This window comes from Nannobrachium achirus (assembly GCF_963921795.1).
Source record: "Nannobrachium achirus genome assembly, contig: SCAFFOLD_132, whole genome shotgun sequence".
NCBI lineage: Eukaryota > Metazoa > Chordata > Actinopteri > Myctophiformes > Myctophidae > Nannobrachium > Nannobrachium achirus.
The window spans coordinates 139,661-161,480 of NW_027665159.1; the positions used below are offsets into that span (position 1 = coordinate 139,661).

The window sequence follows — 21,820 nt, forward strand, 5'->3', positions numbered from 1 at the left end:
AGTGGCGCTGTTGCGCAGCCTAGACACAGCAGCCTAGACACAGCAGCCTAGACACAGCAGCCTAGACACACACAGAGGGTATCCACCTGTTTCCGCGAGAATTTACTGTAGCATTATCTGTGGGACACTTCGGGAGAACAGCAGACATACAAGCTCACGTCGTATTGCAGATGCAACCGCTGTGAGCTTTAGATCATTCTCGGTTGCGACGCCGGAAACTGCCGCACAACTTCTGCGCAATGCACGACGGGAAGTTGGAAAGTTGTGGATAGAGTGTAGCAATAGAGCATCGCAGTGAGGTGTCGGCCATTCATATTTACCATAGGGTTTTTCATTATCAGCCACAAAGTCGTAGCAATTCAATGTACACTTACCACTATGCTGGTGGTTGTAAAATGGTTCCATATGCTCCTGTAGAACCCCCGAGTATGTATGCAATCACTCTAGTTTTAGTAAAAACATGTTTCAATCAAGATCGCACGGAGAAGAACTGCATTTCCCATACTGCTAAACATGTACATCCCGTGAAATCGACGTCTGTGATTGGTCTAGCTTCTTCTTCTTTCACATACCTTGCGGTTACCGCGGAAGTAGCTACTGCCCCCTGTCTGCCCGGCAGATTAATGCACTTCAGCAGAACTCCGTGAGCGAATACTTTCTTTTACAAATATGATGCACGGTGTTAAAGATGACGATAAGAGAGTCCACAGAGATAACAATCACTATATGTCAGGCCATATGCTGGCCATATAACTAAACTGAGCGTGATTTAAGTGCTATATTTCAGGAAACAAGTGTAATTCGCAATGCATTCTGGGAGTGTAGTTTTCGCAATTTGAAAAATAATGATGTACACAGTCTTGTACCCTGCCCTTTTTTCAGCTTTCTAATTAATTGTTGCATTAAAAAAAAAATGGAATATTGTCATGATTCCTCTCCAGCCGAGGTGGCTTTGTCCAAGGCTTAAAAACGTTTAAATAAATACTTTATGAAATGTCTATGGAAGAAATGAAAGGGGAAAACGCTTCCGACACCAGAGTGAAGACGGGGTGGGGCTTCAACTGCGATGCTCTATTGTTGTCCTACAGCGGCCATGTTTCGGGGCAAACACAGGTGTTCTGATTGGAGTAGAACATCAATCAATTGAAACACCTGTGTTTGACTCAAAACATGGCCGCAGTAGAACTACAATTACTACACTCTATAGCAGCTCAAATGCACCACTCCACTTCGAACTGATGTTTTCTTTTCTTTTTTAATTACTATATATATATTTTTTAAATGAGCTATGCAATGCCAGGCGTTTTGAGCTTGTAGATCTGCTATGTCCACTAACTTTTTGCGACATTCTTATATGATGAAGAAAGCCGTTAATTGATGAAAATATATAAACATGTTGAAATATGGAGATACAAGGTTTCTGCCCGACAGCAACAATATATACCCTACTGTATCAATGATTTTATGTTCCGTTTCGCAATTTATTTTTAAATTGAATTAACCTTGGTGTAATATATGTTTTTCCTCTGTTGATCTGAAGGACTTCTACAGTCACTCTAACTGGGTGGAACTGGGCTACAAACGCCCCAACTCCAACCTAATCAGATCTGACACCAGCATTGGCAACATTGCAGGTACCAGGATCAGTAACTCATAGTAGGAACTACCGGTATGAAACACGTGTCTATAGTGCATGATATCGTCTGTCGGTGGAAACCTCAAACCTTCATATGTATGCATACATACATATCGTCGTTGTCGGGTGGAAACCTTGTATGTCCAAAACCGTTTGTTTTGTAGTTATTTTAAAAATGATTTAAAAGTGAAAACAGCCGATCTACAAGCACGAAACGCCTGTACGAGGCGTTGTGTGCTTGTAGATCGGCTGTTTTCACTACTTTTGTGCGACGGCCTTGTATGATGAAGCAGGGCTTTGCTTTGCGAAAAAACTTACACATTTGAAACTTTGAACATTTGAAGCCCGACAGTGACGATATGAACATTATTCATAGAAACTGTCTGTCTTGAGAAACTAAAAACATCAGATGCTAAGATTATATGTTGCGTAATTGAAGTGATAATTTAATAATTTGTGCAAAGATTATTTTGTGGAACTGCTTTTCTACAGGTGTGAACAGGGCAACCTGCCGGAACTGTGGTGGAGAAGATGGAGAGGACTGTAGGAACAATATTTTGGAAGACATCATACGGGAGAAAGTACTGACCTCAGGATACTTTGGCATTTGGCCCTTCTTCTCAAAAAAACCAAAAGGTACCATACTCAGTACAGTCACCTGTATTTAAAGGCATTTGAAATCATGTCATTACGTATTACAGTATGTTCTCAAATCTAACGGCAGCGGTGTAACGTACATTTACTTAAAGGGATATTCCACTTTCAACAGGGAGCAGTGGTAGGGCCTCTCTCCACATACAAACCCATTGTAACTTCAAACTCCATTTTAACCATGATAGATTCATTAAAAACACCCATTATTTTTTCTGGTGACTCATTTTACCTTCCTAATACGTGAGCAGGCCGTGTTTTTTCAATAACTTTTTTCATTTATTTTTAATAATTATTTGGAAAAATGGAAAAAATTAAATACAAAAAAATTATTATTAAAAATAAATGAAAAATGTTATCGAAAAAACACGGCCTGCTCACATATTAGGAGGGTAGTATGAGTCACCAGAAAAAATAATGTGTGTTTTTAATGAATCTATCATGGTTAAAATGAAGTTTGAAGTTACAATGGGTGTGTGTGGGGAGAGGCCCTGGGCCTGGAGGGCCTGGTAACATTTACATCAAATATCTAAATATTCAATCAAGCTAATTAAAAACTGTGTTCATAAAAGCCTGATTAGATGATAAGATTACCAAAAGTTTTTTTGAAAGTGAAATACCCCTTTAAGTACTAAGTACAATATTGACTTATTTGTACTTTACTTGAGTATTTCCAATTTACTTCCACTCCAATACATCTCGGATCCAAATATTGTACTTTTACTCCACTACATTTATTTGAAAACTTTAGTTACTAGTTACTTTTCAGATATAAATTATAATATTATAAAACATACATAAACCACTTTAGCCTTATTTTATACATAGCTATTTGAAAATAGCCGATCTACAAGCTCACAACGTGTCGCATCGAGCTTGTAGATCGGCTATTTTCAAACATTTTGTACTTTTACTTTTGGTACTTTAAGTAGATTTTTGATGCCAATACTTTTGTACTTTTACTCAAGTACATTTTGAATTTCTGACTTTTACCTATTTCTACATTGCAGTATTGATACTTTTACTTAAGTATAAAATGTGAGTACTTTTTCCACCACTTGTCTAACGGCAAACAGGGAAATGCAGCCACGGAGGCCCCGTTGACCAAACGAGTAGAATAGAGCCAAAAGGTGGCATCAACAAGGACAAAAGGACCTCCAGCCACGGTCATCTCCATTTTGAAGCAGCACATCTGGCCACAGCTGCTAGCAGAGAGCTGCTGGAGGACATTCACGCTGCAGCCGGAGACACAGACTTCCTACAGTACAGCATCTATTAAGTGCACATAACATACCGTTGTTTCCTGTTGAGATTGGCACATTTCCTGGGGCAAGCTGCCCAGATCACACGTCACACGCGTCTTCTTATTTTTTCACTCTCAAAAAGCACCTGCAATGTAATGCATTTGAAACTACATTGCAGGGCACATCATGGGGTGATCACTGCTTTCCGCACCTGTTTCGAATGATATCAACGCACTTAATGCGAAATATTCACGTGCTTTCAGACGCTTCAATGCAGAGGTATCCATGGATACTGGATACTAGGTATCCAAGTATCTCACCAATGCAGAGATATTAGTAGTAAAATGTCGACATCTAGTGGTCAACCTCAGAGGTACACGATAATAAAACCTGAGCTGAATCCCAGCATCGAACTAGAGGCCATAGATTCTCTGTTCCCCGGTGTAATGCTCCACGCCACAGACCCCGACGGAGCGGCGCGGTATTGGGCGCCGATGACCCCCGTGAGTCGCTACCGAGGCGAGCGCTAGCGAGCCGAGTTGTCGCGACGAGCGGTGGGAACGGCAACCAATCCCACTCAGCCGCGTTACCGAGATATGTGCCGTTATGGACAGAATAGTAAATATTCAGTCCCTCACTATCCACGTCTACCCCACTGCACGTCTACCCCACTATCCACGTCAAAGATAAATGCACAAAAAAGGAGTCACATCATCCGTTCATTGGCGCTACCCGGCGAGCGCTCGCCTACCTCGCTTCCTCCTTTACTGGCCAACCGCGGGGCTCCTCGCGTCCAAATAAAAAGAGGCAGAGTTCAATTGTCGCCAATGGAAGATCTCCCCCGCGGTGGTTTCTTTCCAATCAGAACGCCTCCCGTCGCACGTCCGTCCGTCTGCCAATAAAATCGCCGCACTCCTTTTTCATTTCTCCTCCCCTCCCTCTCTCCCCCCCGATCAAAACACAACGTCCCTTGCTGGATTCCAACCAATCACACTCCGTCTTTTCGGGTCGCTGTTCCGGTCTGGGGCCAGAGCGGATATGGAAACGCTACTTGCTTTAATGTGGGCTTACACATTACCGGATACAGTAGGCGGGCTCTAGACCGCATCTGAGCACAGAGCAGCAAATAGAAACCACACGGGAGGGCTATGAACAGCGGTTGAAAGTTGAAAGCCACATTCTCTTAATGCAGCGTCCGACGTTAAAAACAAACAATTGTCACTCAGAGACCTTTGGATGAATGGACACTTGCTGACACTGGCTTTGTTATCCTAACACTCAAGGTAAGTTTCGTGACTTCTATAAATTACTATGGTAATGGTCTGGTCATCTGCAGACTGCAGGAAATGCATTACCATACATACAATAACAAGTAGGCAATAGGCATGGTGATGGTGTCTGCTACTGTCTTTCATTTGATCCTTGGCTGGCCAATACTATCTAGTTAATGCTTTATTTGTAAAGACAGTTTAATAGATCATATGGATTACATAGCTAAGTTACTGTCCTGCTATTGCAATATTAGGCTATTATTATATATTTTTTTAAGGTAGGCTATTTTCAGTGTCATTGAAACATTAATGATAAGGAGTTATATACAACTTTACATGTAGTAGCCTAGTATGTTAATGAAAGTGAAAAGGGGACTACATTTGGCTCATCAACAAAGCATAACAAACATATTATTTGTTTATATAGATCTATGTGTTTCTCTTATGAATTTTGTACAAAAGGACCCACATGTAAACAAGCCATTGTGCTTTCTTGGGTTTAAATCCTATTAGTAGACCTTGGATCTGATTCTGAACTGTACTGTGCTTTTCCTATGTGAACTGCTAACAAAGTATTCAATCAAACCCAGAAACATAAAGACACTCAGAGTTAAGGGTCTGTGCAAATAAAACATTTGAGAACCAGTATATCAGTGTCATACATATTCCGAAGAAAACCTGCATGGAGACTTGACATTCTGTAATTGGATCTTATGATCAAAATAAGAACATTATAATAGTGTGTAAATCTTTGCCACATACAAATGTCTGTGTACAGACATAGATGGCCCCTGCATGATGGCTGCTAAAAAAAGATAATGCCATGGTGGGATCTGATGTGTGATGGGCATACTGTATTATCACATAGGCAAACATAAACTGTGACACTGTGACAATGAATTTGTATTGATTATACATATTTCTCTCTATTTCTCCTTTGCTGTCTCCCAGACCTCAGCTGTTCTCTCTGCACCTCTTCACCAAAGGCGATGTGCCTCCACGGCCAGATTCAACAAGCGGACAGTGCAGGCAAATTCATGCAGAAAGTGGCCAGTTCAGAACACAGGAACCAGGACACAATACTGTAAACTGCCCAAAAATACAGACACCATATCAAAGGAGGAGTCGCTAGCAGGCAACAAAAAAATAAATGAGCAGATGTTTGCCTTTCCCTTACTTAAATTTGTGATGTCGTTGAGACTTGTTTTATTATTCTTGTGCAAAGTGTGATGCCACCAGAGCCATCAACATATTGTCGCTGTCAGGCTGAAACCATGTCCCATTCCTTTTATTTTATTGTAAATGAATGCCCTACTTTATCATACATGAGTGTTGCTTAAAAGTAGTGAAAATAGCAGATCTACAAGCCCACAACACATCAAAGTGTTGTCAGCGTGTAGATTTGTCTATTTTCACCATGTTAGCAGATCTATAGGCCCACAAGATGTTGACATGTTGTCAGCTTGTAGATCAGTTATTTTCACTATTTTAGATACTTTTTAAATAGTGATACGAAATAAGTGATAAGTAATAAGTTTTGGACATACAGGGTTTCCATCCAAGAGTGATGATGTATTCATATATATTTGTTGTCACCATGTTTATGTTGTATGTGGGATTAATACCCTGTTGTATTTGAATCTTTTAGATTAAAATTGTATTTACCTTTCATGCAGTTGCATTTTTTTACTTAATGAAATATGTTGTGCTTTTACCTCAATGGTTGACTTTGTTGATCGGAAAAAAGGGAATATCCGCACTCTCTGGAGTAGTTTCTTGTAGATTTATTAAATCATTATTTCACAGCATCTCACCGAATAGACGGACCGGTTTCGGCCGTGTGGCCTTCCTCAGCGTCTCTAAACACACTGACTTTGTTGATCCCCATTGGAAATAAGTCCAGATGTCATAATATTGTTGATGTTTGTTTGTTTGTTGTAACTCATACAGAGTAAGATTTTAAAAGAAATGTGTGTAGATGTCAGCAGCATTAGAATGAAATACAAGGTACTTCTAAGTGAATTTGTTTCAAACCAAGATGAAATAATAGATACATTGAAATACTGATCTGCATTTGCAGTGGATCTCTGAATAAGAGAAAATAATTATTATGTTATATAATTATATAAAATAATAATAATTATAAGGGTAACAATACATAAAATGTACAGTGAATATATAATACATATATACTGTGTACATCTATCACCAGTGAATATAAATAGATGTACAATACATCTATGAATGAAGTACAGTCTCACAAGGGTTATACTTAACAGGCATCTGTCAATATGTGCCAATGTACCGTAGGCCTACATGTTGTATTGTAGTAATACAATAGTACAAATAGGTTAGATGATGGTGAGAAAATTGATTTTGTGGTCCATTTAGAGATGGTTAAAACAATGAGGACGTTTCTTTCATTCATTGAGTTTTATTTTTGCATGGCGTAGGTGGGAATCGAACACCTGACCCGGCGTAGGTGGGAATCAAACCCACGACCTTCGGATCCTCACCAACCATACCTAAAATCGACAAAAGTCACAATTTTCATGAATCTATCATATATACTCATAAACTACTTGGACAGATCACTGGGGAGATGCACACGAAGACTGGCCTGTTGCATTTTTCATCCCTTCCACGCTCGTTTTCTCTTTCCTTTTCTCTTTCTCCTCTTTTTTCCTTCTTCCCCCTTCTCCCCCTCTCCCCCTTCCATTTTTTCCCCCTTCCCCCCCTAGGTAGGCAATTGTTCCCCAGCCCTGGCGCAGTCAGTAGAGCACGGATGCAACAAACCCACGGCTTGGGTTCGATTCCCGTGAGGGGAATATAATATTCAAGGCGACAGATATCGGCGCATGCGTACATCAAAGTGCACGGAAACAGGATACCCTGTGGATACTCCGTGGATACCCTGTGGATACTCTCTGCATTCAAACGTCTGAGAAATGGTGAAAAAGTCTGATTGAATGCGAAGAGAGCAGTCGAAGCTGGTGCTTTCCTCCTGTGAATTGTTTAATTTTAAATTTTTGTTTATTTTATGTTTATTTTGTTGCTGAGTGAGGTCAGCAGACAAAGTGAAGTGAGTGAGATGAAAAAAAAAACCTGGGTGAAATGTGCCCATCTCAACAGGAAACATCTGTACCGCTATAAGGAGTAGTTCACCCAAACAATGACTTGTGGGGTGTGTAATCAATTACACAAGCCTTGAATTCATGGAGACGTGTTTGTCGCATTCCTAAGCCGACCGGCAAGAGTCTGGTCCTGGTCATAAACTTATTGTCTCAAAAATGTGACAAAAACACAAAAATCACAATTACTTCGATTTAATTGATAGAAAATAAGAATGTTCTTTTGGGTGAACAACTCAACGTAAACCCTCTTCGTGAAAAGTTTTGTGCTTGTAGGTCAGATATTTTGTTTGACAAAATGTTCCCCTCCAGAATGCTTGTATGTGTCTACAGGACGGCATGAGGCAGATCGCCCCCCGCTACCCCCGCCTCTCCATTTCTCGCTCCCAGACCACGCCCCCGACCGTTGCTAAAAAAAGACAGCGCTTCCCACAGTTGGTCCTTTGAATGAAAATAATAATAAAATAAACTCGAAATAGCCTGGATCTGTTTGGACCAGCCGATCAAAGTTGGACTAGTACAGCCTTATGAATGAACTGCTATCGGTAGCCTACTTTTAGTTTTTAGAAATACATTTAGGAGACTACTTTTCCCACGCTGGCTACTTGGAGTCTCCAGACGTTTTTTTTTTCCCTCTCTTCCCAAAATTTGCCCTGCAGTCACACTGTGTTAACTGAAAATAAACCCCAAACATGAAGCTATAAACTGCATACTGCAACATCGATATCATATTTCTGTGGGCAGTAATGCCACGCTATTTATGTGGTACAGTAATCGAATTATACATCATTGGATGGTATTTAGCGACGGTCCAACAACATTTTCATTGGTCGGTCGGCCGCGTTGTAAATCACACATTTTCATTTTGACAAGTCTCCGCGTATTCATACATCCTTTTTAGTACTATAGCATTGTCGCCAGCAAGTATTACGGCATGCGTAGCCTTCTACACACTAGAGCGACGTGACAGCAACGGAACACACAGGACACGGCCAGGAAGTACAGCCTGCCAATCGCGACGGTCGGGGGGCGTGGTCTGGGAGCGAAAAACGGGGAGGCGGGGGTAGCGGGGGGTGATCTGCCTCATGCCGTCCTGTAGACCCATACAAGCCTCCAGAATAGGCAGGCTGGGGTCCACGCGCATAGGGTGGTCTAACTAGAGGTTTTTCATAATTCTGAATCCATTGCAAGCATTTGTTTTGCACGAAAAACATTCCTTGGGCTAAAAATGGACCCACAGAACTTTGTGGTGAAAAGTGATGAGTCATCACTTTTCACAGTTTTGTTGGGTCCATTTTTAGCCCAAGGAAAGTTTTTTTTTTTGTGCAAAACAAATGCTTGCAATGGATTCAGAATCATGAAAAACACCTAGTTAAACCCCTCACATGCTACTTAAAGAAGATCTTTTGGGGTTGTCTTTTCCTGTAGGCCTAAGTGAATGGGTAGGTGCAAGAAATCATTAAAAATGAACCCCTTGGGACGATATTTCAGCTTGTTACCTGGCAGAATCTTAAAATATAAAAACAGGTGGTGAAAAGATATTCACCCTAGGCGCGTGGACCCCCCTTTCCTACTAGACTAGTGTTTTCATGTCTTTCTTTCGCCCCTTCTGTCAGGTTGATGGGGATCTCCAAGGGATCCAACAAAGCTCTCTGTTTTGTGATCGACGCCACACCAAGCATGAGAGATGACATTGAGGCGGTGAAGACGGAGACGTTCTCTCTTATTGACAGGAAAGTTGGAACACAGGACGAGCCCTCGTTGTACATCCTTGTTCCTTTTCGAGATCCGGGTAGGATCTTTAAGCCATAGCTGGAGTTGTATTTTAGTTTGTCTCTCTTCCAGAATCCAGGGAATGCATGTGCTGAGGAATGAGTTATAAAAGCCTATTTTAAAGTAAAACATTTTAATTAAATGAAATGACGAAAAAAAGTAGTTTAAAGGAGACATCCGGCTATAGCTGTCTTACCACGTTAATCTGATATTATGATATCCCAGAACAATCGGTAAATTTTTATTTTTTTCATCTCGAGTCCTCGGCAGCTCTGACCGCGAGCGTGATTTTACCCAAATCGTTAACCCTTAAGTGCTGTTCGGGTCATTTTGACCCGTTTTACATTTTCATTTGGAAAAAAAAGGTAGAAGTTAAAAATGTTTCCACCTGAAACTCACTGGCCTTAAAGATTCTTCTGAGATGAACATGTAAAAAAAATATTTTTGCACTACACCCATGCTACACCCCCCTCATATTTTTTGAACCTTAAGTGCTGTTCGGGTCATTTTGACCCGGAAGCACAGAAATACACAGTATTATGCCAAAACACAGACACACAGTCACCCCCACTTCTAACACCCCCCTTCCGAAGCCCCATTCCGAACCCTCCCCCCCTTCCTATAAGCATGAGCAATATTGCCCAGTATTAAATGAAGTAGTTTTTTTTACATGGATTTCAGCTAAATCAGTAAAAACGCCTAGCTCTTTCAGTGTTTAATGTGATATAGCAAAGCAGAAATGCAAACATTTACCAAATATATCATATGAATTGTTTGGTATTGAGTCAAAGTCAATGTATCATGATGATTTGTTAAGTTAAAATTTATATTAGTGTTGTTTTTTTTAAACCAAATATCCACCGGGTCAAAATGACCCGAACAGAACGAAGGTGTAGTGAATCTGAACAGAACTTAAGGGCTAATTTGTATCGCTCTGCGATTCCTTTTTCTGGTCTACATACAGTATGTCCTTCATAATCAGGGACGTGCTGGCCATTGGGAAAAGCGGGACAACTCCCGAACGGCCGATTCATTCCCGGCCGGTCCAGGCCGGCCATTAGGAAAAAATAAAAAATAATATGTCGGCCTTCGTTCCATTTTGGGGGCTGGGCGGCCAACAAAGTAAATTGTCACTGTCGGGCAGAAACCTCGTATCTCCAAGTTTCAAATTCGCAAAGCCTTGCTTCACCATACAAGGCTGTCGCACAAAAGTAGTGAAAACAGCAGTGCTTGTTTGCTTGTGTGCTTGTTTTCACTAGTTGAAATAATTTTTTAAATGGTTTTGGACATACAAGATTTCCACCCGACAATGACGAAATATAACTCATGTAATTGGCCCACTGGCTTGTCACTTGTCATGATCTGAAATGCCAAATCTTTGAGTAGCAGCAGCGCTATAGCGCGCAATGAGGGCCTCTCCAACTCTTTTTCCCGGGCTGAATCAGGGGCCCAGCACGTCCCTGTTCATAATGGCAGAGATATATCCACGGCGTGTTGTGTTGTCAATAATGGACTGCCGTAAGGAGGCGAACTGCCGTTAAATCCCACCCCTCTGATCAGAGCAAACTCGCTAGAAATGGATTTTTTTTTCTTTTTTTTCTCCACCACTGGTTAATGGATGGAATAACATTAGATTACCTTAAAGGACAACTCCTCCCTAAATCACATCTAGGCTCATTTTCCTACTTATATTGATCCCAAATGACTGTCCATGGGGTCTATTAGGCAGAAATGCCCCAGTTGTCCAGTTTCCCCAGCAGAACCCAGCAACTCTCATAGCTTAGAGTGGAGCCTATAAGCCTATCACTTTTACACTATTTTTTGTGGTCAAAAGTATTTTTATTTTTCATGAATGTGGTACTAGTTGTCATTACAAACACATCCATGCCATCATTGTCCCACAAAAGCCATCACACTCTGCTAAACAGATGTTATGCTTGTATATGTTTTACCAAGTCCTGGAAAAGATGCCCTGTGATTGGCCAGTACAGTCACTTTGATTGGCAGTTTTGTGCCGAATGCTCACCCCAAAACATGATTTTATGAGATTTTAGTAGCTTGCTAACCAAGGCATGGATGTGTTTGTAATGACAACTAGTAATAGTCGGGGATCCACATGCCTAAAAGCTCACCTGTGATGTTCTGCCGCACTTTTTATTTCTGTTATATCTATTAGTTTGGTCATTAAGGTCCACATAATGAGAGGCCTGCTCTGCCGGAAACATCGCAAAAAAAAGTTAGGGCCATTTGTATATTCACTGTACCATTGACTCCACTACACACGAAAAGGAAATATATATATAAAAAAAAATCTGCTTTAAGTAGCATGTGAGGGGTCAAACTGGAGGGTTTTCATGATTCTGAATCCATTGCAAGCATTTGTTTTGCACAAAAAACATTCCTTGGCTAGAAATAACCAACACAAGTGTGAAAAGTGATGACTCATCACTGTGATGACTGTGAAAAGTGATGAGTCATCACTTTTCACACTTTAGCCCAAGGAATGTTTTTCATGCAAAACAAATGCTTGCAATGGATTTAGAATCATGAAAACCCTCCAGTTTGACCCCTCACCTGCTACTTAAAGCAGATATTTTCTTTTTTATAATATATGTCCATTCCTGTGTAGTGGAGTCAATGGTACAAAATAATGGCCATAACTTTTTTTCACGAATGTTTCTGGCAGAGCAGGCCTGTCATTCTGTGGAACTTAAAGGGCCACTTCGCCTCTGGGACAACCAGATCTTATTTTATTGTTGTTTGGGACGCGATCAACATCAGTGATGCGTTTTGCATCATATGATGCAAAACGCATCACTAGTACATACTGAAATACTAAAATATCTCAAAAAACAGATTGAACACAAAACATCACTCAGGATTGTGTTGATCGTGTCCCAAACAACAATAAAATAAGATCTGGTTGTCCCAGGGGTGAAGTGGCCCTTTAATGACCAAACTAATAGATAAAACAGAAATAAAAAGTGCGGCAGAACATCACAGGTCCTCTCCCATTTTGAGGGACTGGATCCCCGGCTATAACACATTCATGAAAAAAGAAATCACTTTTGACCGCAACAAATAGTGTAAAATGCTATGAGAGTTGCTGGGTTCTGCTGGGGAAACTGGACAATAGGGACATTTCTGCCTAATAGACCCCATGGACAGTCATGTTGGATCAATATACGTAGGAGAATTAGCCTAGAAGTGATCTTTAGGGAGGAATTGTCCTTTAAGAAAAGCATTCCTCCGGAATTCTCCAAAACAACTTTAGTCAATGGTGACCAGTTATTTGAGTTACAAAAAGGGTAAACAATGTTTTTCTTCAGATAAGTTCAGAAGAATGCTGCTGCACAAGCTGTACTGCAGTAATTCTACAATATTTTAGTCTTATGATTGACTCAGTTTATCTTGTGTTTGCCTTTGTTCTTCGTTTTCCTCTATTGGGCCAAAGAGTTTTGAGAAGTGGTTTACCCATATGTCTCTATTTTGGATGGGTAGCTCATCCCGTTGTTGTTTGTTTAGTTTGTTCCAATTTTCCCAGAAGTTGTTTGTCATTATTGAGTCCTCTATATCTTGTAGCTGGTTTCTTTTTTTCCCTTAGTGTTTTTATACTGTTTCAATGTTTCACAGTATTATAGGTGTGTATTTTGGTTGTCTGGCTCTCTGTTTGTTTTTGATTTGATAAATGTCCTTAGGTTTTTACAGTCATTATCATACCAATTGTCAGTGTTGTCTTTGTTTTCCTCTGAGAGGGTTTTTAGCTTTGCTAATGAGGCTGTAAGGTCGAATATGTTATTGAGGCTTTTACTGCCCCGTTTACACTTTCAGGTGTGGCGAGGAAGGTTCTTTTTAGGAATTTGTCTAATAGTGATTGCACTTGTTTTTGTTGAATCGCGTGCTGGAAAGCTTCTGCACTTTGTTCCTTCCATTTGTAAAGTTGTCAATATTGTGTAGCTTGTTTGGTTTTGACATTTCGTGATTGGGGGTTGATCTGTTCTGGTAGGCTTTGATTTTGCTGTGGTCTGACAGTGGTGTTAGTATTCAATTGTCCTCCTAACACAGCTCATAATTCACGCCTCAAGAGTTGAGACAACTTGAATAAAAATGCTACTTTCTTTTCTTCCTTACTCTGAACGTTAGACTTTGGGCCACTGATAAGGACCACCGATCCAAACGTCTTCAAAACTCACCTTAATGGACTGACACAGACACTACAAGGAGTGAACAATGAGTTACCTGAGATGAGTCTTTCAGGGCTTCAGGTAGAGTGTGGACTGCTTCACTGTTTGTTCTGCAGCAGTGTTGTTTTTGACAGCAAATTTAGTTTTAGTTTTAGTCATAGTCTTTTGAATACAATGTAATTTAGTTTTAGTCACCTGAAAAGTATTAGTTTTAGTCTAATTTTAGTCGACTAAATATAATTTTAGAGATTTCAGGCGGCTAAATCTACATTTGATTTAGTCAACTGAAATGTATTTTGGCTGGCCTTGATGGCATCGTAATGACAGATATTACACTTGGTTGTGTGCTGAAAATAGCAGATCTACAAGTGAGCTTGTAGATCGGCTGTTTTCAGCACGCAACACCTGAGAGCAACCAAACATAAAATGATTCTCTTCTCCACTAGTCCCTCCCGTTTTAGTCAACATCAACAATTTGTCAACATATTTAGTCTTAGTTTTAGTCATCACAGCTTAGTTTTTATTTAGTTTTCATCAGTAAAAAAAAAACAGTCGACAAACATTTTTCGTCATAGTTTTAGTCGACGAAATCAACACTTTTTTTGCAGATTGTATTTAGTTTTCATCAGTAAAAAAAAAACAGTCGACAAACATTTTTCGTCATAGTTTTAGTCGACGAAATCAACACTTTTCTGCAGATTGTATTTCTATGAACCATGGCTAAACTGAAGATGCTCCTTGCTATACCCTGTATTCTGTTCATCTAGCTGGCTATAACCGGTTCCCCTCCAACCTCTGAGATCTTCCTGTTTACTGATGCCGCCGCTAAGGATGGCCACCTGAAGAGCACTCTGACCGCGTTGATTGAGAGCACCAAGACAGTGGTGTGTGCCATAGATACTGTGTGTGTGTGTGTGTGTGTGTGTGTGTGTGTGTGTGTGTGTGTGTGTGTGTGTGTGTGTGTGTGTGTGTGTGTGTGTGTGTGTGTGTGTGTGTGTGTGTGTGTGTGTCATATTTTTGGTTTTAAAGGAAAACCTTTTTTTTTTACAACAAGGGTTCATATTTTAGATTGTAATTAGAGAAAAGAAAAGATGACTGTTAACATGTTTTCATTTACTGCTTTCTGTTGTTTTAGCAATTTTAGTATTTTGATTTCAGTGGTTGGGGGCATGCGTACAAGTGGCTAAATATGTCATTTTAGACACAATAAGGCGGCAATGTCTTTGTTACTATTTACACCAGCCCCCATAAGTCATCTAAAATATGAACCCTTGTTGTAAAAAAACTAAGTTGTCCTTTAAACCCCCCCAACTGAAGCCAAAGCTCCTATAAGTTTCTTTAAGTATTAAGTCAGGGGTCTTCAACGTTTTCAGGCCAAGGACCCCTTAGTTGAGAGCGGGATGAAGCAGCCGGGATCCCCAGATTCCATATAATTTCATTGTTTGACAGCACAATCATCAGTGTATAGGCTATTGGATTCATGTCAATTTGTGTTTTCACTTTTCAGATTTTTAACCACTTGAGCTGTCATTACCTAATAAACTTGACCTTTCACTCTGTACTTGGTCTGCTCTTTTTCCCCTCTACACCAGACCTCGTTGACGAATATAGCTGATCTGCAAGCTCACAATGCCTCGCAGCACGAGGTGTTGTGAGATTGTAGATCTGCTTTTTTTTTGCTACAGTTCTCAGAATATGGACACTAGGGTTCAAGTGGTTAATATAAAGAGGACCCCCTGTAGTAAATCTGGGGACCCCCTAGGGGTCCGGGACCCCCTGTTGAAGACCCCTGTATTAAGTATTGTCTTGTTTGGGTTAAAATAGAGCTATCACATCTTAATCTACATGAATAATTGCTTGCAGGTGAACTTCATGCTAACCGGCGTGTTTGGGCTCCGTCGCCGGAGACGGTCTGACAGTGGCGTACAGATGGCTCACAAGAGCCGGGCAGGTATATCTTTATCTTATCTCAGGTACTATGTGTAAACCGCACTTTTACTTGTTTCTACATTGCAGTAGGCCTATTGATAATTTTAGTTAAGTACAAAATGTGAGTACTTTTTCCACCACGGTTACTATGGAAATAACAATACGATAGAACAAAAACAAATCCCACTTTGAACCTGTGATGTGACGATAACGCTGATTGTGATTCAGGTGCCCAGATCTACAGAGACCTGGCTCAGGCGTCTGGGGGACACGCTATTGAAGTCACCAAGAGTGAGCTGCCAAAGGCCATGAGAATCATTACGGAGTCCTCTGCTTCCTCACTGGTAGTCTGGTAGGATTCACCTTGAAACATGGGCTGCATATTGTTGTAGTGTTTTTGGTTGGTTTCTGTTCTGAATGTTTTGAAGGTTTGCACAGGGCTCTACTTCCTGTATTGTCCCAGCTCAGATTCTGAGCCTGGGACAACTTCCTGCCCAGGAATATCATAGTTTTGGCCCAGAGGTTCTTCTCGCCCCCCTAGTGGCGAGAAAAAGAACCTCTGGGAACTCAGATTGCCTCACTGGTACTGTAATCTTCTAAAAATCATTATTTATTAAATGTGAAAGAAAACAGAATATCTCCAACATTTGAGTGTTAAACTACTCTCATGGCATATACTTATCACTGATATATCGACACTTGGTTCATAATGAATGTTATTACCCGGCTTGGTTGAATGCTTGATTCTGATTGGTCGAGCGCTGAAATCAGCGGTGAATTATAGGCGTATAATGACCGCTCCGCTCTATAATTCACCGCTGCCTAATCAAAGGCTCAGGACACCTGCTGCATTCAGGCTGCACTGTGTGGATTTAGTGCCGTATCCAACATGTCTGCCATGTAAACACACACACAGCGACATTTACAACTAAACGTTGCTCTGAAGAATGTTTTTAAAAACATTTGAGGCGAGAAATAGATGACGCAGTAAAAGAAATGGATTCTATTTGATCAGCACTTCCTTGTTTTCCAAGGCGACCGTGTTGCGCTGGGAGGGACGCACTTTCAGCCGTCTGTAAACAAGGAAATACTTTGTTTTGTTTTGAGTCAAATTATAAATTTCATGTGTTAGCCGGGTAATAAGTGCTATAACGTCTTGCTGCTTGGTCATTATGGCCGCGCAGCAAGACGTTATCGCATACATAACTGTAAAGTAGGAAGATGCAAATGGAAATTGCAAGTGTGGTTGCTGACGGTTGCTGACTATATTCTACAGTAAGCTAACTGTCAGGTGAAGCTCCACCAATTGATTCCCAATTGATTCCCACTCCCATTGATTTCCTAATGATTCCCTATTGATTCCATATCGCTTCTACCCTAGAAGTCTATGAAGTTTCCCTAGATAGAACTATAATGTGTTGCCCTGTCAGGTAACCACACTAATCCCTATTTTATTGATTCCCTATCCCATTGATTCCCTATTGATTCCCATTGATTCCATCAATTTCCAATGGCAGTGGAAACGTTACCCTAGTATTTAATAAAGTTACATCATTGATGATGAAAGTTACGTAATTTTTTGAGGATCAATTAGCCCTATTCAAGGCCCGCCCACTCAGCAAATTTCTCAGCAACGTCCTGGTGCTGACGTCAGTTTTGAAGGGGAACTATAACAGAAATAGCTGGACCTAAAGCCTTTTGCTTTGTGCCTTTTACTATCTTGTGTTCTTGATCATGCTAGCCATATTTTATATTTTACTATTCGGAAATTGCATTAAATTTGCGATTTCTGTGTTAACTCTACTCTGCTAAATATCGGACTAAAGAGCAAGGGACCCAGGTTACCGTCTTCCCAATACAAAAAAAATCACACCCAATGTGAAGTGAGCGGTGGTCGTGCTTGCATAACATCTTCAGACTAGGATTTAAGTCTAGGATGTACAGGCTATAAACACACACGTTTTGCTATGGCAAAACGCTGAGGAAAAAGGCTACAGACATAAGACATATGACATCACTAGACAAACATGATGCTACGCACACACATTTTACTATGGCATAACGCTGAGGAAAAAGGCTACGGACACACGCACAGCCATGTATAGGAGCGGTTTGCACCGCTCAAAAAGGTAAACTGGGTCCCGAAAGGGGCTAGTGTGTGTGTGTGTGTGTGTGTGTGTGTGTGTGTGTGTGTGTGTGTGTGTGTGTGTGTGTGTGTGTGTGTGTGTGTGTGTGTGTGTGTGTGTGTGTGTGTGTGTGTGTGTGTGTGTGTGTGTGTGTGTGTGTACATTGTCAGATTTACACTGACTATTTTTTTTATTCTGTTGTTTACCCTCACTTCTCGCCCTTAAAGGGCCACTTCACCTCTGGTACAACCAGATCTTATTTTATTGTTGTTTGGGACACAATCAACACAATCCTGAGTTATTCTTTGTGTTCAATCTGTGTTTTGAGATATTTTAGTATTTCAGCTGTGCTAGTGATGCATTTTGCATATGATGCAGTATGATGATGCAAAATGCATCATATGATGCAAAATGCATCACTAGCACAGCTGAAATACTAAAATATCTCAAAACACAGATTGAATACAAAACATAACTCAGGATTGTGTTGATTGTGTCCCAAACAACAATAAAATAAGATCTAGTTGTCCCAGAGGTGAAGTGGCCCTTTAAGGCGTTTTACTTGTTACTAGGAAATGGAATAGATGAATCGTTTTTTTTTGTTTCTATACTACTCTAGGTGACCCTTCTGCAAGCTGCCAGAACCCCAGGAAGGCCAGATAGTTTCACCTTCTCAGTAGATGAATCGGTTACAAACCTAATCATCTACATCACAGGACGCTCCATGAGTTTCACTCTCAGAAACCCATCAGGTAAAGTAAACCCACTTTTGAGAATGTATGACTTAATTCTACAGTATGGTTAGAAATGAATGTGGAAGTACTTGAGGTCCCTTGGACCAATTTAGTAGCAAAGGACGACCGATCCTTTGAGGCGATAGCCCCAAAGCTCCGGAACGCCCTCCCCCTGGACCTAAAAACGTCCCACTCAGAGGCTTCCTTTAACTCTTCTAGTGCCTATCCCAAACTAGTTCGGCTCAATTTGTCGGCTAGCGACGCAATCCGAGGTGCCGATCCCGAACTACTTCGGCTCTAGCGTGCAGCGTTGTTTTTGTAACTCGGTCCTTACAGTGAGCCCATCTTGAATCCGTAGGTGGTCCGACGGTAGGGTGGCCATACGTCCGGATTTTGGCCGGACAGTCCGGTTTTTGACCCTGCTGTCCTCCTCCCAGCTCAACCTGTGGCCGGACGCATTATTGTCCGGCTTTTGTAAATCTCCCGTTAGAATACAGGTCTGACTCTGCGCAGCCAGTGCAGTGCCACTATCAGCCAGCCAGCCTGCTGGCTTACATTTGCATATCACGGTAATTCTCACGTTTCTTTGGTCTAAAACAGCTTGCAGCCAGCCTATTCATTGGTATAGAAAAATAGCAGATATACAAGCTCACGGTCACAGCGCGACACCGCACCGCAGCATGTCGCGTGCTACGTGAGTGCATTGTTTAGTGCTCGTTCCCAACTGGACGCTACAGTCGCTCGCTCCTCCCACACTTGTTAGATGCAAACCGACGTCAAGGTTTGCCCAAAGACGCCGAAATGGAAGGAAATTTAGCCAACAATGGAACAAGGTCAATAAGTTAATAAAGAAGCACATACTTGACGATTATTATGCACTTTGCACTGCTGTGGTAACGGGTTGATGTCAGCAAAGGGAAGCTGGGAAGGTACAGTAGGACGCAATGCCATATGCAATGACATGTAGGACGCAATGACATGCTTTGACTGCCTGACAGGCAGTCAAAGCATATCCCCCGTGGGATCCCTAGCCTGTTCCCCAATTGTGAACAAAATAACTGCAGCTGCAGCAGTACCCAATATATCCACAAGTCTCCCCTTCTCTTCCCCTCTCTCGGTTATATTATTTCTGATATGCCAGTCACATGGATTCGATTTCTAATGGAACAATTTAACCCAAGAATAATTGCAAAAAAACTATTTATATACAGTGTAGGCCCATCATAAAATAACATAATTCATGAAGGGTCTTTGGGTGCATAAATAAGGGAGGAAGGCTACCCAGTCTAAGTTTAAACCACTTAACCTATTTATAGCCGATCTACAAGCTATGAGCTTGATCTAGTTTTTTCAAAAAGTGTACAAATCTGGATTAATATGTGGTTCCCTGGCTGGCACAAAATATTTTGAGAAGGGGGTCCGTGACTAAATTGGCCTACATATCATTTTGGGGGTCCCATACAGCGCGCCCCGGAAAAGTGTCCTCCTTTCTGAGGTCTTGCTGGTGGCCACCCTATCCGACGGCCGCCTACGTTTGGAAACGTTATTACCGTCTCTTTTTGCCGATATATTCTGTTGAATCCAATGCAATCAGCCAACTTTAAAGCCCATTTTCTCTGAATCTATGCTTTTCTGGAAGAGCCTTTATTCGCGGCAAAATAGCCGAAAAATGCTTCTAGCAATAACATTAGCCTAGAGGTAATGGAAGCCAAGGCATTCCGGCGCATAGTGATGACACGCACAAAACGAAAGTCATTGTGCACGTCACAGCTGCGCAGGGCTTGCGCATATAGAGAGTTCGCCTATGGGGCTTAGGCCGGCCACTAAATGAGCAAGAGGCATCTGAAAACACACCTGTTCAGACAGGCCTTTGGTCACTTATAGGCATCCCTGATTTTACTGTTCTTTTGTTCTTGTGTATTCTCTGTTACTGTTAGGTGTTTTCAATTTATTCTCTTTTATTGATTGGTGTCTTCTCTGCAACTGTAGAGCTTACTTTTTACTGTGTATCTCTGTAAAGCACTCTGTGCATTTGTGCTGTGAAGTGTGCTATATAAATAAAGGTCATTCATTCATTGTGTGATCAGGTCCAGATCAGTGTGCAAGTGATTTCAGGCTGCAGGGGCAGTGCCAAGTTTATTTACGTCAATATGGCTGCGGTGAAAAGGGTCAGTTCTTTGCTTCCACTCACTGCACTCCAGTGGCTTCAGTTCAGAAAAAAGCTAAGGTATGGCAACATGACTGGTGTCGCGTGCAAGACACCAGTCATGTTGCCATACCTTAAAGCAACAGGCATGATATATTTATTTCAAGAAGTAAATTTTATTTTTTTCCACCCTGTTTCTACAGTTTCTTGGGCTGGATATGGCAGCCTGGAACGGTTGTTCAAGTGCAGCTAAACTTGGCATGTTAGTAAACGTGCCACAATTAACAATAATGCATTGCACCTGTGCAGCTGACCTGCGGAACCTGGGAATATACCATTTTGTCAAGATGGGGAGAATATAATTATAATACCTTGTTATAGTGACCATTTTGTAAAATGTTGTATTTGTAGTTATTTTACTGTAATTTAACATAATAACCAGCACAGATAGAAAAAGAGACATTCATGGATTTATATTTAAAAGTAACTTTTATTTTACCCCTCGGACCCAGGGTATGGCAGCTGCATACCCCTGCCATACCCAATTGACGCCCCTGCTGCACTCTGTTTGTTTCCAATGTGTGTGTGTTCACAGGAGCGTCTCAGAGCAGTGCTGATACCACAGGACCGCTGGGCTCCATCCAGACTGTAGGGAACTTCATAACCATGAGGCTAAACAAACATGTGGGATCCTGGGAGATACGAATGGTGTCCACAAAGCCCTACACTCTGAAGGTCATAGGTGACGTGCAGAGGCTTTTACCTATTTTGAGAACTTAATAAACTAGTAAGACGCCTCAGGGCGACATGTGGAAGGGCGAGGTCGCGCCAATTCTTGGCTATCTGACCAGTGATGTATATCGGACCGGTTACCAATCTCAACAGTGCCTGTTGAGATTGGCAGAACATGCTCATATATGGGCATTACCAAATATGGGCATTCCGAGATATGCCCTTAATATCGATGACATCAGGACAGGGATCTCCATATATGG

General features: G+C 41.3%; 1 protein-coding gene across 1 annotated transcript in view; it reads left to right on the top strand.

The window, feature by feature from the left end:
- The window catches only part of LOC308280604 (von Willebrand factor A domain-containing protein 7-like), a gene marked incomplete at both ends in the record, with an annotated part of 29,252 nt that overhangs the window by 1,468 nt on the left and 5,964 nt on the right, over positions 1 to 21,820 (top strand). Inside the window, 11 exons of the mRNA XM_080754940.1 lie at positions 1,541 to 1,634; positions 2,129 to 2,272; positions 3,364 to 3,550; positions 3,795 to 3,810; positions 8,267 to 8,367; positions 9,550 to 9,725; positions 13,850 to 13,971; positions 14,658 to 14,774; positions 15,754 to 15,841; positions 16,048 to 16,110; positions 21,421 to 21,567. Of these exons, the coding sequence (XP_080611066.1) occupies positions 1,541 to 1,634; positions 2,129 to 2,272; positions 3,364 to 3,550; positions 3,795 to 3,810; positions 8,267 to 8,367; positions 9,550 to 9,725; positions 13,850 to 13,971; positions 14,658 to 14,774; positions 15,754 to 15,841; positions 16,048 to 16,110; positions 21,421 to 21,567 (1,255 nt within the window). The remainder of the gene's footprint in view (positions 1 to 1,540; positions 1,635 to 2,128; positions 2,273 to 3,363; positions 3,551 to 3,794; positions 3,811 to 8,266; positions 8,368 to 9,549; positions 9,726 to 13,849; positions 13,972 to 14,657; positions 14,775 to 15,753; positions 15,842 to 16,047; positions 16,111 to 21,420; positions 21,568 to 21,820) is intronic.